Here is an 18,862-nt window from a genome sequence, read left to right as displayed (position 1 = left end):
GCCCTTCCCTTTTCCTCCAGCCGCTCGGCCTGGCTGTGTTCTCTGCGTTAAGACGGCTGCCTCCTTTTCAAGCTTTGAATTTCACTTCTAAGTAAGAGGCTCTCGCTCCCCTCCCTCACCTCCTGCCACCTGCTCACTGCCTTGCAGGACTTGAACAATGTCTGGCTTGGTTATCTATTTGTTTTTTTCTCTGCTTTCAGCCAGGATGCGCTCCAGGGACGGAGCGACTTGGTCACGGTCACCACTCTGTTCCCCGCGTCACCTCAGCGCGCACCAGGCAGGCGCTTAGGCACGGCGGAGGCTGGAGGAATGGGTGACTGTCCCTTTCGGATTTCTTTCCTATTAGGAGCCTCAGTTCCGCTCCAGCAGCAGTGACCCCTGTGCAAATGCCGTGACTAACAAGAGGGGAGAAAATAAAAACAGTAACTTTGAGCTGGCCATCTAACTTGTGAAACTTTTCAGGAACATTTATTTAGCCTCTGAACTGCTTGTAACTCAGGGTCCAGGCCAGGGGTGACTCACTGAGGAAGGATGGCCGTTCATCCGGGTTCTGTGCCCATCCGCCTTCGATAAGCGAGACCATCCGCGCTCGATGGGGAGTCCCGGGGGGCAGGCTCTCTTCGCTGGTGTCGGGGCGGTGTCCTTGTGACACACTGTACATAATCTGCAAAGGGTTGGTGACGTCTATCGAAACAAATATACGTCATTCATGAGAGAATTTTTATGATCCAACATGCTAAATGCATTCTAAAACCCACCAAGTGAAAATGAGGGACCCTTACAGTCTTAGGACTAATTCACTGCCCTTTCTGCTAAAGGAACAGGTGCGTCCCAGCCATCGTGGGCTTGCCTGACTCCTCCGAGGAGTGTGAAGCATTGCTGCCCTGCGCTGGGCGTGGGATTGATCTGGGCAATAGGCTGTGAGCAGCGCTGAGCTGAGCTGAACTTATTAGATCCAGAAGGGCTACAGCAAGCATGTCAAACTCACGGCCTGTGGGCCACATGCGGCCCACAATGAATAGTTTTGCAGCCCAGCCAATAGAATGGTATGCAAGAAACGTTTTAATAACTTAATTTTTACAATACCCTGTTATACACAATCTATAATAATAAAAGGATGATATGCAAATCGACTGAACGATTGAATAGCAGAATGACCATCTGGACTACCTTCCGGATGACCACACTGAAATGCACTGGTGCCATGCCAGTCGAGTCGGGTGTGATGTGATTGGTTGGGGGCTCCCACCATCGCCCTGCAGAGGGAGGCCCAGGCCACCGGCCAGTGGGGCGATCGATGGGGGGGAGGGGGGCGAGGGGTGGTGGTGGTGGTGGGGTGGGGAGGGCTCCACGATCGCCCTGCAGAGGGAGGCCCAGGTGCTGTGGCGGGTGAGTGGGGCCAGCCAGTGATCACCCTGCAGAGGGAAGCCCAGGCCAGCCAAATGATCATACCCCACGCCTGTTGCGCGCAGAGGGAGGCAACCGGTGGTGGGGGACGGGGGGGGGGGGTTTGCACCGCACAGATGGCAAGCAGTGGCAGTGGCAGAGGTGGGGCCAGCTGCCAGCAGCCAGGGAAGGAAAGCCCCGATAGGCCCTGATTGCAGGCGAGGCCTAGGGACCCTACCTGAGGAGTCCCGGATTGCGAGAGGGCGCAGGCTGGGCTGAGGGACACCCCCCTACCCCCACCATGCACGAATTTCATGCACTGGGCCTCTAGTTATTAATAATGAACTACAACGTTCACTAATGACTGATGACTATAACGGTGCTGCATTCATTTCCCTTATGCGCTTTAGGCACAGGCGCGCCATTTCTCTCCACTAATACCAGCAGCGAATATTTTAGCAGCCGATGGCCACGTCATTGGTCTTGGACTGACTTGTTTGGTGCGCACAACAGGAAATATTTTGCTTTTGGAGAACAAGAAAAATAGGTTTATTTGGGTTACGCTTATTAATTTGTGCAGTTACTCAGTATCTGGTAAGTTAATGTTTAAGAAAAAATATTAATTTTTATTAAAATGTTCTATTATTTTGTTAATGATGACTCATTTATTTCAGCCCTTTGTGTTCAGCATGTCTCTATCGAAATAAACCTATGTTTCTATGAAAATTGAAGCTTTTGTTTTTTTGCGGCCCACATAAACTTAAACCTTGTTCATTTGGCCCGTGTTAGCCTGTGAGTTTGATGTGCTTGGGCAACAGCAACTAACACCCAATGTAACTGAGAAATACCATTCTGTTTTGTAAGCTGCTGAGACCCTGAGGTTGTCTGCTGCACAGCAAGTGACTTATATAAACTTCAAAATAAGAAATGGCCCCAGCCGGCAGATCAGTGGTTAGAGCATCAGCTATTTCACCACGGGGTCACGGGTTTTAAAAATATATATATTTTCATTTATTTCAGAGAGGAAGGGAGAGCGAGAGAGAGAGATGGAAACTTCAATGATGAGAGAAAATCACTGATTGGCTGCCTCCTGCACACTCCATACTGAGGATCGAGCCCACAACCCCAGCATGTACTCTGACGAGGAATTGAACCGTGACCTCCTGGGTCATAGCTCAACCACTGAACCACGCCAGCCAGGCAGGGTCACAGGTTTGATTCCAGGTCAAGGGCATGTGCCTGGGTTGTGGGTTTGCTCCCTGTCGCCAATCAGGGCTCATGTGGGAGGCAACCATTCAATGAGTCTCTCTCACATTGATGTTTGTCTCTCTACCTCCCTCCCCCCTCCTTCCTTTCCTCTCTCTGAAAAAGCAATGAAAAAGATATCCTCCCATAAAGGTTAACAAAAAAAAAAAATTAAGAAATAATCTTTTCAGAAAATTTAAGAATTATTCTTTAGTGTTTTCTGGTCTTTATATGGGAGCACTAATTAATTTTTCATATGAACAGTTTTATAGCTGGAATAAATCTTAGGAATAGGAATTACAAATTCTCATTTTACAGAGAACAAACTGAAGGCTCAAGAAATTTAATAGCTTGATGATAGAATTACTGTCAGAGCAAGAATGAGCATCTGATTTTCCTGACCCTGAATCTAGTCTGCTGCTCAGTGTACACTGGGTTCACGGTGAGTTATGTCTTTTTTAGTGTGTTTTCCACAAAATGGACGGGGGCAGACTTAATGCAGATGAGCCGCAGAGGTTCTGCATGTGGCCCACCAGCAGGACATCACTGAGGAGGAGGTCAGCGCACACTCACCCTCAAAAGGCTGTTTTCTGGATAAGACTTCCCACATGATGACTGCATAGCTGTTGAATATAAAATGTACACAGCAGGTTACAAACCAGCCCGCATGGTAAACTGGAACACCAAATCTAAAAGTTGACCGGGGAGATACTGCTTTGGAAAGTGACAAGGTAGTGAGCTGCTGTATTAAGAATCAGCATATGCAACCAAGATGATGAATATTCAGTTTGTTTTGAAAGGGAATTAATCTTGCCCTGGCCAGTTTGGCTCAGTGGATAGAGCATCACCCTGCAGACCAAAGGGTCCTGGGTTCGATTCTGGTCAAGGGCACACACCTCGGTTGCAGGCTCCTTCCTGCTGGGCCCTGGTTGGGCATGTGCAGGAGGTAACCAATTGATGTGTTTCTCTCACATCGATATTTCTCCCTGTCTCTTCCACTCTCCCTAAAAATCAATGGAAAAATATCCTCGGGTACGGATTTAAAAAAAAAGAAAAAAAGAAATGGAATTAGTCTTAATTTGAAAAATTAGGAAGTTACTGTTATAAAAACTTGAAGTTATATGCATAAATAACTTATGGACCATTTAATAATCATTCTTAAACACCTAGATAAGCTATACCCTCTAATTACAGGATTTTATTATTCACACAAAATAGAGAGCAATAAAAAAAGGCTGTCCTTTCTGTATGGACTTTGTTCTGCTTTTTGGGGTAGTGTCCCCTCCCCCACCTACATCAAAGTCACATTTTAGTGATAAAACCCTGGAGCATTACATTATAAATGGACAGGACAATAGATGCGCTTCAAAATGTTTTCAAGGATCTCAATGTGGCTTAAAGCAAGGTGTCGTTAAATTCAGAAACACTAGTCACCGTGGCTCTCCTCTGTTTCCCCACACGTGGGCTCTCCTGTTTCCCCACACGTGGGAAAGAATGAAGATCACCCTTCCCAATGCAGCTTCCCAATGCTGACTGCTCGCTCCGGCTCTCAGCGGTGAGCTCTGAGCAAGTAGCGCCGCACCTGTATATGTCGTGCTTGACGCTGGCCCTTGCCTTCTGCCCCGGCTCGTAGTTCTCGGGCGGCATGTAGATGATGGTCCCGCCTTCTGGGGCAGCCTTACTATTCCGTGACTGTGACAGGGACATCAGGCGCCACTTCGATAAGCCAAAATCTGCGATCTGTGATGGAAGAGTCAGGGATCGAATTTAAAGATGTTCTCTTTAAACAATATTATATACATTAACATTTTATTTCTACACACCCCACTAGGTTCTTGGATTCCATAGTGCCGAGCCCAGTAACACCGATGCAGTTTAGCACAGTACCGCAGGTTTGAAAGGCAGGCTTCCGGAGAGGACAGGGAGCGTTTCCCTGTGTTCTGAGTGCGTGCACACGCTGTTTCTGACAAGCAGCTTCAGAGCATGTGCTTTTCCAATCCACCTGCAGCTCACAGAGCTAACCTCCTCATCGCCTGGGAGCGTCACTCAAGTTATCATCACTCAGGCTTATATGTTCTTATTTATAACGCTCCAAAAATAGCATCCTTGCATTTGAGAAAAGCAGAATCCCTACAGTGTACAGTTCGTTATTCTGTGATTTATGCTCCTCTCCCATGAACCACTGTCTGTGGGCAGCAGTGTCATTAGCACATAAAGCACTTATGTCCACGCCAACGAGCACCTAAAGAAGCGCCACGGACCGAGCCCGTGCTTCTGCCTGCCCTTCAGTTTCATCTGCTTGTAAATCCCCTGCATGTTACACTCTATCTGACAACTCAGTATGTAAAAGGTACCTTATTTTTTAGAAATGGAAGACAAACGGTAAGAACAGACACAAGCTCAGCGGGCGAGAGGCTGTGGCCCTGCAGCATCGCTGTGTCTTCAGACCCGATGCTGCGGAGCTCCCAGGAGCAGGGGGCAGCTGCAGCCAGGACGCCACTGAGCTTGTTGTTTAACGCCTATATTTTCACTCGTTTTACCAGAAGAAATCTTTTGTTCAGTGTGTAGATGAATCTGAGATACAATATGGTCCCACTCCAAAGAGGGAGGGGTGGGACAAGAGCAAGTGTTAACATTTCTCTGAGCCTCGACGACCCATCTGTGGCTGGGGAGTGATAATTCCGTGTAGCATGGGGTTGCACAGAGGGAACTAAACGGGCTGAGCAGGCATGGCTGAGGTGCTCCTCCCCGGACTGCATCCCTGAAGGTTGCTCTGTTCACACAGTAACCAATCTCAGAGCCAGGCTCAGGCCAAGGCTCTGGGTGTGAGGGCTCCAGGGCGCGCATCCCACTCAACCCCCACCCGGCACTGAACCTGCTCCTCCCTCCACCTCTGAAGGCAAAACACCACTCCCGGCGCCATCTGCAGGGACAGAAGCATCCAGGACAGTCAAGTTTATCCTCCTCAGAGAGAAAAGTGCTAAAAAGTTAGGGTGTAGCCTCATTTATACCTGAGCCCTCATTTATACCCGAGCCCTCATTTATACCCGAGCCCTCTCCGTGTGGGCCTGGGTGGGGTGGGAGCAAGCAGCCTGAGCGTGCTTCCCGTTGCCCCTCTACGCACACACAGCCTCCTCTTTGTCTTTCCCACCGGGCCTGCAGACGGCCAGGGTCCTCGCTCCTGCTGATTGAGTTTGGCTTTCACACGGGCCAGGCGTCTCCCTTCCTGTCACACAGCGTCCCAGAGGAAAGGCAAGGCTCGTAGGCTGGGTCTCCAGCAGAAGGAAAAGGGGAGCGCGATGGGGGAACGCAGCTCCGCGCGGCCTGATGACCCCTCAGCCATGCAGGCAGAGCAGCGGCGCCCCCACACAGGATCTCCGCATGCATTTCCAAGCTAAAGGTTTTCTTCTCAAACTAAACGTGAAAATACACGACTCATGCCAACAGCCACCATCCCGCCAGCCTACCGGATCAGCCCCCTCCTTCTCACACTGTCCTTCTGCGCGAGGCAAACAAGCTGCGAGGAAGCCCCTGAGTGCTCGGACTCCTGGGAGGACAGACAGAACCGCAGACACACACACTTTACTTTCAAAGACGCCTGTCACTGCTTCATTTGTATCTAAGACCCCCTAACGGACACCTGACCAACAGAAAACCAAATGGAATGTATACTTTTTAAAGTGGCAAAGTCTCAACTGAGCTTAATTAGTAGTAACATTTTTGTTTTCTTTGAAAAAATATGTATTGTTGAGAGTATTACAGATGTCCTCCCCCACCCCAGTCCCCACCCCACCCCTTCACCACCTTACAGTCTGTGTCCATAGGTAAGATCTTTGGTTAATCTCTCCCTGACCCCCTCCCCACTTCCTTCTGAGATTCGTCAGTCTGTCCATGCTTCTGCTTTTACTTTATTCACCAGTTTATTTTGTGCATTAGATTTTTTATTTGTTTATTTTGATTTTTAGATTTAATTGTTGATAGGTATTTGTTGCCATTTGTTCATAGTTTTTGTCTCTTCCTCTTCTTAAAGAATACCTTTCAGCAGTTCATATAATCCTGGTTTGGTGGTGATGAACTCCTTTAGCTTTTTCTTATCTGTGAAGCTCTTTATCTGACCTTCCATTCTGAATGATAGTTTTGCTGGGTAGAGTACTCTTGGTTGTAGTTTCTTGCTACTCATCACTTTGAATATTTCTTGCCATTCCCGTCTGGCCTGCATAGTTTCTGTTGAAAAATCAGCTGACAATCGTATGGGTGCTTCCTTGTAGGTAACTGTTTTTCTCTTGCTGCTTTTAAGATTCTCTCTCTGTCTTTACCCTTTGCATTTTAATTATGATGTGTCTTAGTGTGGTCCTCTTTGGGTTCCTCTTGGTTTGAGTTCTCTGTGCTTCCTGGGCTTGTAAGTCTATTTCTTTCACCAGGTGGGGGAAGTTTTCTGTCATTATTTCTTCAAATAGGTTTTCAATATTGTGCTCTCTCTTTTCCTTCTGGCAATGCCATAATGCAAATGCTGGTACGCTTGAAGTTGTCCAAGAGGCTCCTTACACTATCTTCATATTTTTGGAAACTTTTTTTTTAACTCTTCTGATTGGATGTTTTGTGCTTCCTCGTATTATAAATCGTTGATTTGATCCTCAGCATCCTCTACTCTACTGTTGGATCCCTGTAAATTATTCTTTATTTCGGTTAGTGTATGCTTAATTTCTGACTGCTCTTTTTCATGTCTTTGGTATTCTCACTAAGATCCTTGAAAGTCTCATGAAGAACCTTGAGTAACCTTGTAACTATGGTTTTGAACTCTGTATCCAGTAGTTTGCTTGCTTCCATTTCTTTCATTTGTGACATGTTTGTCTCCACATTTTGACTGTTTCTCTGTGTTTGTTTCTATGCATTAGGTAGAGCTGCTATGTCTCCTGGAGTTGGTAGAGTGGCCTTGTGTAGTAGGTGTCCTGTAGGGCCCAGTGGCTCAGCCTCCCCAGTCACCTGAGCTGGGCACTCTAGGTATGACCCTGTGTGGGCCGTGTGCACAGTTTTGTTGTAGTTGAGCCTTGATTGCTGTTGGTGTCACTGGGAGGGATTGACCTCCAGGCCAACTGGCTGTGAGGACCAGCTGCGACTACAGTGGGAGAGCTGCTATGCAGGAGACACCCCTATGGAGCAGGCCTTGCTTCAGTGGGGCTTTGGTGCTCACTGAGTCTGCCACTTGAGTGTCTCACTTGTGGCTGTGTAGAGTTGTAATCTGCTATGGTCTGAAGCTATCTATGGGTGCATTGGCTCTGGGGCCTCCAGGGAGGTACAAAGTCAGCCACTACCTGGCAGGAGCCACAGAGGGATCTGCAGGTGGCTGCTATTTGCAGTTTGTATTGGGTTTGGAGGTGCCCAGATGAGGCCCAGCTGTACAGCAAGGTAGGCTGCTGCTAGTGGCAGGTCTTGGGCCTTTTATTGATTTTGGGGTACGCTGTCACCAGCTGCAGCTTAAGAAACTTTAGCAAAGTATGAAGCCTGAGCCAGGACGGGCCATTCACATGGAAAAGCTGCTGCAAACAGCTTGGGTGGCCTGTGAATTGGACAGGACGGGGTCTCCGGGACTCCCAAGGGCAGAGCCAACAGTGTGCTCTAGGCTGATGGAGACTCCCATATGGTTGCTAGTCAGCCCTGAGATAGGGGAGGTCCCAGCACAAGAACAATGACCCCTGAAAGAATACGTGTCTGGAAGAAGGCCTCCGTGTCCCTCAGCCCCAATCCCCGCTGGTTTTACAGCCTAAAGTTACAGGGACTTCTCTTTCCAGCTCTGGAGCCCTGGCCTGGGGGGCTGGTGTGGGGCTCGGACCCCTTGCTCAAGGGAGGCCTCCAATGAGATGATTTCCCTCCCGATTAAAGAAATGGCACACACATGGGTGTTGGACCAGCCCATTCCACGCCTCTGCCTCCTACCAGTCTAGTGTGCTTTCTTCTTTACTTCTCTAGTTGTAGGACTTCCATTCAGCCAGCTTTCAGGTGGTTCTGAATGATGGTTGTTCTGTTGTAATTTTGTTGTTGTAATTCAGTTGTAATTTTGATGGGTTGTGGGAGGCAGCGAGTACAGGCATTTATCTATGCCGCCATATTGGTTCTTCTCATACTTCAACATTTTTCTTTTAGATACTGTTTCTGGTTAGCATTCCAGTAAGAAATCGTACTTAAAAAATCTGTAAAATGGTGTAAATTTACATTTAATTTTATTAAGTACTTTTACAGATGTTTTGCACTTCATTTAAAGGTCCTTCCAAGAAGATAAGTAGATTGATAATTCTTACATTTTTGTGAGTCATGATGAATTTTTACTTTTATTGTATATATATATTTTTAATCCTCACCCGAGGATATTTTTTCCATTGATTTTTCGAGAGTGGAAGGGAGGGAGGGAGAGACAGAGAGAGAGAGAAATGTTGATGTGAGAGGGACACATTGATTGGTTGCCTTCTGCAGGTGCCCTGACCCAGGCTGGGGATCGAATCTGCCACCCAGGTATGTGTCCTTGACTGGGAATCAAATCTGTGACTCTTTGGTCCTTGGGCTGATGCTCTAACCACTGAGCATGGACAGGGCAGGAATTTTTGCTTTTTAAAAAAAATATGGTTTTATTGATTTCAGAGAGGAAGGGAGAGGGAGAGGGAGACAGAAATATCAATGATGAGAATCATTACTGGCTGCCTCTTGCACACCCCCTACTGGGGATCAAGCCTGCAACTAGGCAGGTGCCCTGACTGGGAATGGAACTATGACTTCATGGTTCATGGGTCGACACTCAGCCACTGAGCCACGCTGGTCAGGCTGACTTTTTGCTTTTAAGGGACATGTATAAAATAAACAGTGAAGACACACAGTTACATACAAGAGAATGTTGCTAATTTATAAGAATAGTCACAGTTCTATGTGTATGTGCTACAGTTAATTAAAATTTACAAAAATACATTAAGCCAAACTATTTAAACATTCTATTCATATCAAAGAGAGACCAAGGGTGCTCTACTGATCAATGAAGAGAAAGATGATCGCCTGTTACTTTGCTTCTGTTTTCTCTGGACTGAGACACAGAAAGCCAAGTCCAAGGAGGTCGAAAGGGTTATAAAATGCAAGTCTTAGGTATTTTACATACACTTCAGGTTCTTGAGAATTTTCAAATACTTCCCAGTACCATCAGTGTTCTTTGTGGGATAGCATATGAGAAAAGTGAAAGTTATTCTGATTTTTAAAAAGGAAAAATATTATTGATTTCACAAGTCTACATACTGGCGGGAGACTATCCTTAACCCCTGGTTTAAAAATTTTAGAAAATTTTATAAAACGGATACTCTATGAGAAATTAATGAAAGAACCAGCAAGAATTCATGAAAAACAGAAGTTAAACGGAAACCAGCAGTCAATTTCAGACCTCAGGCTACTGCTGTGCCGCGCGTGGACAGTCCCCGAAGCACAGCGCTCACAGGACTGCTCACTGAAGGAAAGAATGCGGACTCCATTCCTCCTTCCTCAGTGTTACTACTGACAGCGTCAATGTGAAAGCAAGTTGTATATCACAAAACGTTCCAAAGTGCTTAATAACAGCATCCTTGGCCGTAAGCTGGCAGGCCTCTCTGGTACAGAGATCTGGAAGTCACTCCTTTGGTCATTCAGCAGATATTTACCGAATCCTTCTATATGGCAGTTCGCAAAATAGACTGCATTTATGTCTTCTTGGAGCTCACATGCCAACTGGGGGAGATGGCCAGTGAACATATTAATAAAAATATGTGTCAGATGGTGGAAACCACTGTGGAGAAGCTGAAATGGAGGCACGAGGGGAAGGGGACCTGGCAGGGGTCCAGGGCCCCCCGTCTGAAAATGAGGCTGCAGACAGGAAGGAGCCTGCGGGTGTCTGGGAAACAGTCATACATTCTACGGACAAAATGGGGACAAGTGGGTGCACACCAGTGCTCTTAGGGTTACTCCAAACGAACAGGATCATTCCCCAGCAGTGCTGACTGACGGGACCTGAGGGAGTTCTTAGCGCCGCGTAGTGCAGCTCTGATCAGAGCTCTGCGCCGTTAACATTAATCATGACTCGACACAAAAAACGGGCTAATTAAATTTTAGGATGACACAAAGCTGGGAAACAAATCGCAACCCTTGGAATACAGAGACAGCTTTCAGAAAGGTCCTCAAGGGTAAAGTGACCGCTCAGGCTTGACAAGACCAAGCCCTGATGTCCAGGTTGTACTCTGTAGAGCACATGCTACGGAGATGTGGCTCGAGCGGTAATACATGAAAGGAAGAACCTCTCAGGGCTTTCTGTTGACACGGACCCCAACCTGCCTGTGGTGATATGGCTGCTCCCCCAAAGCTAATAAATTATTAAGGAACTGTTAAGTAACGTCTTTAGGACTAGGGTAAGGGACACTTCCCTTCAATTCTACAATGGAGAGTATTTTGTTCAGTTCTGAGGATCAAAATTTAAGAGTGACTGAAACACAGATTCATCTAGATAGCACCTGGGATTCAATCCAGGGTAGAAGGAAACTGGTTCAAGAGCTAGGGGTGGTAGCAGGGAGTCTGAGAGCAGAGCGATAGCCATCCTCAAATAGGGGCAGGGCTGTCCTGTAGAGGCAGAACTGGAGCCCGTGGGCAGAAGCAGCAGGGGAGGAGTGTTGGTTGATCACCTAAGAAAATGTCAGTCATTCCAGGTTGGATGTTGAGACTCCCTCACGGGATAACTGCCCTGGGGGCTAGGGATGGCTGCAGTGAGGCCGCAGGGGCTGAAGCAGGGTTCCCTAACGGATGTCATCGACTAGTCTCTCTTTCTAGCAAGGCTGAGGAAGTGCTGTCAGTAAAGGTTTATTTTTCACTTAAATTTTCTTACATTTTTTTGTACTAATTTTTCTATTGTTCCAATTTCCCTATTAGTTATTTGTTTGAACATTTTTGATATTTACAACAATCTTTAATCACATATATTATTGTAAGAAATGTAGCAAAATATTATATAAAAAAGAGCTACATTTAGTATTACGAAGGGTAATTGAAATCCCTGTATCTGCTGCCTTTAGATGCCTACATCTTTTCCTTTATACAAAATTAATTCAAAGTAAAAAAATTAACTCAAAAGCATAAAATGATACAACTTTTAGAAGATAACCTAGAAGAAAATCTTCAATACCTATGCTTACTGAAGAGCGCTTAGTCATGACAGCGAAAGCATGACCCTAAAAGAAAAACATGGTAAGTTGAACTTCATCAAATGAAAGATTTTTCTTTGTGAAAGAACCTGCTTAAAGAATGAAAAGAGATAGGAGAGAAAAATGGCGGCAGAATAGACAGACGTGTTCCGAGCCTTGTCCCGGAGCAGAAAGAAAGAACAGCTGAGGGTCGCACAGGGAGTGGTTATGGGCGAGTTAAGGGACAGCTAAACTCCAGGAGAAGGTGGGGGACTGCTGGATGGGGTTCCCCTGACCGGGCAGCCCCCACTGCGGCGGGGTCCTCACCCGGAGCTACGGGCTCGGACGCGGAAACCGCGCCATCTTAAAAGGGAAAGCGGATCTTATCGGAAGCCTGAAAACCCACAACTGTGGCAACCACTGAACAGCTGTGAGCCCCAGAATACTGGTCCCCAATCGGCGCAAACATGCGGATTCAAAGGAGCTCTTCACTCCACCATGGAAAGGTCAGATTTCGCCGGGGATAAGGTGAGGTCTCTGGTCCCGGCAGGAGAGAGAAACATGCGCTTTGCGGGAGCAGGAGGACCGGTGAAGTCTGTGCCTAGAAAAATCCATGGCTGTTGGGGCTGGCGTGATCCATGAATGTGGAAGGGGGTCCTCAGAGCTGCTAACAGAAGGGATCTCTAAAAATAACCCATTTTGATCTGACACGAAGGGACAGCCTAAGAATAGCAAAGGAGTGCAGGCTGCTTAGACTCGCACGCAGACCCGCTGTCCGCACACGTGGGCTTTCTCCGCTTCTGATTACTAAGCCCAATACATAGGATCACCCAGGTGGGGGCATCCTGGGAGACTGCGGGGGAAGTGGTTTTTCTGGAACCTGGGGATCGGAGCGGGGAGCGACCATCGGAGAGCCAGCTCTGGGGCAGCCCACCTCCACAAACCGGTATTGAGTGCCACAGGGAAAGAAGGCTAGAGAGGCCATAGAGACCGGAAGTCAATCCAGAAATTCTGCCACCCAGGGGCTGAACCACAAACTGACTCTTGTGTAATAAAAAAAAAGGAATACGAGAAATTAAGACACCGCCTGCCTAAAAATCAGGACTGGCTTACAAGACTGAGGAGCAGTGGAATGCAGGGAACTGCAATACTGTCTGGACTGGGAAACAGGCATGACAAACAGAATAGAGGAAGTGAATGACCTTCACTACTGCACATTTTATTTATTTTTATTTTTTTATTTTCATTTTTTGCATCTTTTACTTAAGAAACTAATTTTTTTCTTTTTTCCTCACTTGACTTTACCTTTTTAATTATTACATTTTTATTTTCAATCGGTATTATTACTACTACTATTTTACCTTTATTTTTTTTAAGTGTCATTTTATTTTCTCTTTATTTTACTTTGGGATTAGTGTTCTACCTTCTATTTTCATCTTTCCTTTAGCATCATTTTACCCTACCTCAACTCTACCTTTATGCCATCACTCTCTTCCTAACCTTTCTCCTGTTGGTGTCCTGTTTATCTTAACCCTTTCCTGCTTTAGATTTCCCCTATTCTTTCTGTTTACCCCCTGCTAAAATTTCACCCTACTTATATATCTAATTTCCAACCCCCTGCTCCAAGTCCATACACACCTCTCTCTTCGCTGTCCAACAATTGTTTTTCTCTCTGTCCTTTTGTGGTTGTTTGCTTGAATGTTGATTATATCGAATTTTTATGCTTTTTTGTGACAGTGTTTTGCTTATTCTTTTTTTGTTGGCTTTGTTTTTGTTTGTTTTTTACTTCTGTTTTCCCTTTCCTCACTTAATATTAGTTGGTGTTGTAGTTTGTATTAATCTCCAGATACTTGTTGCTGGCATTTGCTGGGATTAGTGGTTGTTCTGTTGGAGTTTTCTCCCCATATATATAGTTTGTTCCCCTTTTCTCTCTTAGTCTCATTCTTGTCTCTCTTACTTTTTTTTTTCTTTTCCCAATTTCATTTTGACACTCATTTTTTTTCTTTCTTTTTACTCTTCTTCTTTCTCTCCTATCTCCTATTTTGCCTTTCTCTGGTGGTCACCTTTATGGGGGTAATTAACATCATGAATACATTTCTGTTCAGTGCCTTGTGTGTTGTACCTGGTTGTGTTGTATTTTGTGCCTTTAACCCTTTGCACTTGCTTGCTTTTTTCTCGATTCCTTTATTCTAATGCTAACTGTGTCGAGTCACACTCGACATCCAAGTGCAAAAGGTTAAATCAACGCAGGAGAGAGAGAACTACATAACCAGACATCCGGAGAAGAGAAACCATAGGGAGACAAAGAAACAGCCCGCATATGAAAGAAAAGCAGGCATCACCAGAAAAGGAAGTAAACGAAATAGAGGCAAGTGACCTATCAGAGAAAGAATTCAGAGAAATGGTCATAAGGTGGCTGAAAAGAATGGAAGAAAATTTGACAATATGAGTAAGAACCAAGAAGAAATGAAAAATGACATCACTGCTGTAAAGAACTCAATAGAAAGCATCAAGAGTAGACTAGAAGAAGCAGAGGACTGCATCAGTGAGCTAGAAGACAAGATGGAAAAACATACCCAAGTAGAGCAGCTTCTAGAAAAAAAAATTAAAAAGCAGGAGGAGAGCCTAAGGGAACTTTGGGACAACACAAAACAAAACAACATCCACATAATAAGGGTTCCAGAAGGAGAGGAAACTGAGCAAGAAATAGAAAACCTGTTTGAAGAAATAATGACAGAAAACTTCCCTGATATAGGGGAAAAAAAACACACAAATTCAAGAAGCTCACTGAGTCCCAAGCAAAATGAACCCCAAAAGACCGACACCAAGGCACATTATAATTAAATTGGCAAACACCAACGACAAAGTAAGAATCTTAAAAGCGGCCAGAGAGAGACAGGAAGTTACATACAAAGGAACCCCCATCAGACTAGCAACTAATTTCTCAACAGAAACTCATCAGGCCAGAAGGGAATGGAATGAAATATACAAAGGAAAGGTCTTAATCCAAGAATACTGTACCCAACAAGGCTATCAATCAAAATTGAAGGTGAAATCAGGAGCTTCACAGACAAAAAAGGACTAAGGGAATTTATCACCACCAAACCAGCAATGCAAGAAATGCTAAATGGTCTGCTGTAAAAAAGAAAAAGAAATAGGAAGCAAAGAAGGAACACAGAGGTAAAGAATAAAAATGGCGACAAATAAGTACCTATCAATAATAACTTTAAATGTAAATGGATTAAATGCCCCAATCAAAAGACATAGGGTAATGGAGTGGATGAGAAAACAAGACCCATATATCTGCTGTCTACAAGAAACCCACCTCAGAAAAAAAGACGCACACAGACTGAGGGTGAAAGGATGGAAAAAGGTTTTCCAGGCGAATGGAAATGAAAAAAAAAAGCTGGGGTAGCAATACTTATATCTGACAAATTAGATCTCAAAGTGAAGGACATAACAAGAGATAAGGAAGGCCACTTCCTAATACTAAAGGAAACAACCCAACAAGAAGAAATAACTCTGGTAAACATATACACACCCAATACAGGAGCACCCAAATACATAAAAATACTCCTGGAGGATATCAAGGGAGAGATTAACAGCAATACAATCATAGTAGGATACTTTAATACCCCAATATCACCATTGGATAAATCCTCTAAACAAAAAATCAGCAACGAAACATCAATCCTAAATGACTCACTAGACCAGATGGAATTAATTGACATCTTCAGAACATTTCTCCCCAAAGCCGCAGATACATTCTTCTCAAGTGCACATGGGTCATTTTCAAAGACAGACCATATGTTGGGACATAGGCAAAGTCTCTTCAAATTCAAGAAGATACAAATCATACCAAGCATCTTCTCAGATCACAGTGGCATAAAACTGGAAGTCAACTACAATAAAATAATCCAAAGAAATCAAACACATGGAGACTAAACAGCATGATATTAAACAATGACTGGGTTACCAGAGTGATCAAGGAAGAAATAAAAAACATCATGGAAACAAATGATAATGAAAACACAACAATCCAAAATCTATGGGACACAGTGAAAGCAGTCTTGAGAGGGAAGTTCATAGCTCTCAAGCCTACTGCAAAAAACAAGAAACAATGGTAATAAATTACCTAACCCTACAAGTTAAAGAGTTAGAAAAAGAGCAACAAGAAAAGCCCAGTGTAAGCAGAAGGAAAGAAATAATAAAGATCAGAGCGGAGATAAACGAGATAGAGACCAAAGAAACAATACAAAAGATCAACAAAACCAAGAGCTGGTTCTTTGAAAGGATAAACAAGATTGATGAACCTCTAGCCAGGCTCACCAAGAAGAAAAGAGAGAGGACCCAAATAAACAAAATCAGAAATGAAAGAGGTGAAATAACAACAGTCCCCACAGAAATACAAAGGATTGTTAAAAAATACTACGAACAACTCTATTCCAACAAACTGGACAACCTGGAGGAAATGGACATATTCCTAGAAAAATATAACCTTCCAAAAATCAATCAGGAAGAATCTAAACAGCTCAATAGGCCAGTAACTATGGAAGAAATTGAAGCAGCCATCAAAAAGCTTCCGGCAAACAAAAGCCCAGGACCAGACGGCTTCACAGGAGAGTATTACCAAACATTCAAGGAAGAACTAAAACCTATCCTCCTCAGACTATTCCAAAAAATTCAAGAGGAAGGAACACTTCCAGGCTCCTTCTATGAAGCCAGTATCACCCTAATACCAAAACCAGATAAAGACAACACAATGAAAGAGAATTACAGGCCAATATCCCTCATGAACATAGATGCCAAAATTCTTAACAAAATTCTAGCAAATCGGCTCCAGCAGTACATCAGAAAGATCATACATCATGACCAAGTAGGATTTATCCCAGGAATGCAAGGATGGTACAATATCCGCAAATCAATAAACGTGATACATCACATAAACAAATTGAGAGATAAAAATCACAGTCATATCCATTGATGCAGAAAAAGCATTTGACAAAATCCAACACCCTTTCTTGATAAAAACTCTCAACAAGGTGGGAATAGAAGGATCATACCTCAACATAATAAAAGCTACATATGATAAACCCACAGCAAACATCATACTCAATGGGCAAAAACTAAAACAATTTCCCCTAAGAACAGGAACAAGACAGGGATGCCCACTCTCACCACTCCTGTTTGACATAGTACTGGAAGTATTAGCTATTGCAATTAGACAAGAAGAAGAAATAAAAGGCATCCAAATTGGAAAAGAGGAAGTAAAGCTGTCCTTATTTGCAGATGACATGATATTGTACATAAAAAACCCGAAAGACGCCATCAAAAAACTAATAGACATAATAAATGAATTCGGCAATGTAGCAGGATACAAAATTAATGCCAAGAAATCTATGGCCTTTCTATACACCAATAGTGAACTTACAGAAATAGAGCCTAAAAAAGCAATCCCATTTACCATCGCACCAAAAAAATTAAGATATCTAGGAATAAACTTAACTAAGGAGGTAAAAGATCTATATGCGGAAAACTACAGGACACTGAAAAAAGAGATAGAGGAAGATGTAAACAGATGGAAGAACATACCATGTTCATGATTGGTAGAATCAACATCATTAAAATGTCCACGCTACCCAAAGCAATCTATAGATTCAATGCACTCCCCATTAAAATACCAACGGCATATTTCACAGACCTAGAAAGAACTTTCCAAAAATTCATCTGGAATAAAAAAAGACCCCAAATAGCCACAGCAATCCTGAGAAAGAGGAACAAAGTAGGAGGGATCTCAATACCAGATTTCAAGCTGTATTACAAAGCCACTGTTCTCAAAACTGCCTGGTACTGGCACAAGAACAGACATATAGATCAATGTAATAGAATAGAGAATCCAGATATCGACCCAAACCACTATGCTCAATTAATATTTGACAAAGGAGGCATGAACATACAATGGAGTCAAGACAGTCTCTTCAATAAATGTTGTTGGGAAAATTGGACAGATACATGCAAAAAATGAAACTTAGATCACCAACTTACACCATACACAAAAATAAACTCAAAATGGATACAGGACTTAAACATACGACAGGAAACAATAAAAATACTAGAGGAATCCACAGGCAGCAAAATCTCAGACACATGCCGAAAGAACTTCTTCACTGATACTGCACCTTGGGCAATGGAAGCTAAAGAGAAAATAAACAAATGGGACTACATCAAAATAAAAAGCTTTGGCACAGCAAAAGAAACTATCAACAAAACAACAAGAAAGCCCACTGTATGGGAGAACATATTTGCAAATGTTATCACTGATAAAGGTTTAATCTCCAACATCTACAGGCCCCTTATACAACTTAATAAAAGGAAGATAAATGATCCAATAAAAAAATGGGCAAAGGACCTAAGTAGAATCTTTTCAAAAGAAGACAGAAGGAAGGCCAAGAGACACATGAAAACATGCTCAAATCACTAATTATCCGAGAGATGCAAATCAAAACGACGATGCGGTACCATCTCACACCTGTCAGAATGGCTATCATCAACAAATCAACAAACAACAAGTGTTGGTGAGGATGCGGAGAAAAAGGAACCCTCATGCACTGCTGGTGGGAATGCAGACTGGTGCAGCCACTGTGGAGAACAGTATGGAGTTTCCTCAAAAAACTGAAAATGGAACTCCCATTTGACCCAGTAATCCCACTCCTTGGAATATATCCTAAGAAACTAGAAACACCAATCAGAAAGGATATATGCACCCCTATGTTCATAGCAGCACAATTTACAATAGCTAAGATTTGGAAACAGCCTAGGTGCCCCTCAGCAGATGACTGGGTCAGAAAACTATGGTACATCTACACAATGGAATACTATGCTGCCATAAAAAAGGAATTCTTACCATTTGCAGCAACCTGGATGAAATTGGAGAACATTATGCTAAGTGAAATAAGCCAGTCAATGAAAGAAAAATACCACATGATCTCACTCATTTATGGATAATAAAGAACATTATAAATCGATGAACAAAAACATAGACACAGAGACAGTAAAGC

General features: G+C 43.9%; 1 protein-coding gene across 4 annotated transcripts in view; it reads right to left on the bottom strand.

The window, feature by feature from the left end:
- Nucleotides 1-18,862, bottom strand: part of RIPK2 (receptor interacting serine/threonine kinase 2) — a 41,496-nt gene that overhangs the window by 13,489 nt on the left and 9,145 nt on the right. For all 4 annotated transcript variants that reach the window (XM_079796277.1, XM_079796276.1, XM_079796275.1 and 1 more), the window contains exons 4-6: nt 4,214-4,371; nt 3,205-3,254; nt 523-684 (exon numbers count right to left, since the gene is read on the bottom strand). In XM_079796277.1, the coding sequence (XP_079652403.1) occupies nt 523-684; nt 3,205-3,254; nt 4,214-4,371 (370 nt within the window). The remainder of the gene's footprint in view (nt 1-522; nt 685-3,204; nt 3,255-4,213; nt 4,372-18,862) is intronic.

The sequence above is a fragment of the Cnephaeus nilssonii genome, assembly GCF_951640355.1.
Source record: "Cnephaeus nilssonii genome assembly, chromosome: 18".
In the NCBI taxonomy this organism is placed as follows: domain Eukaryota; kingdom Metazoa; phylum Chordata; class Mammalia; order Chiroptera; family Vespertilionidae; genus Cnephaeus; species Cnephaeus nilssonii.
Note: the sequence above shows the minus strand (reverse complement) of the source record. Positions and strands in the feature narration are given on the sequence as shown.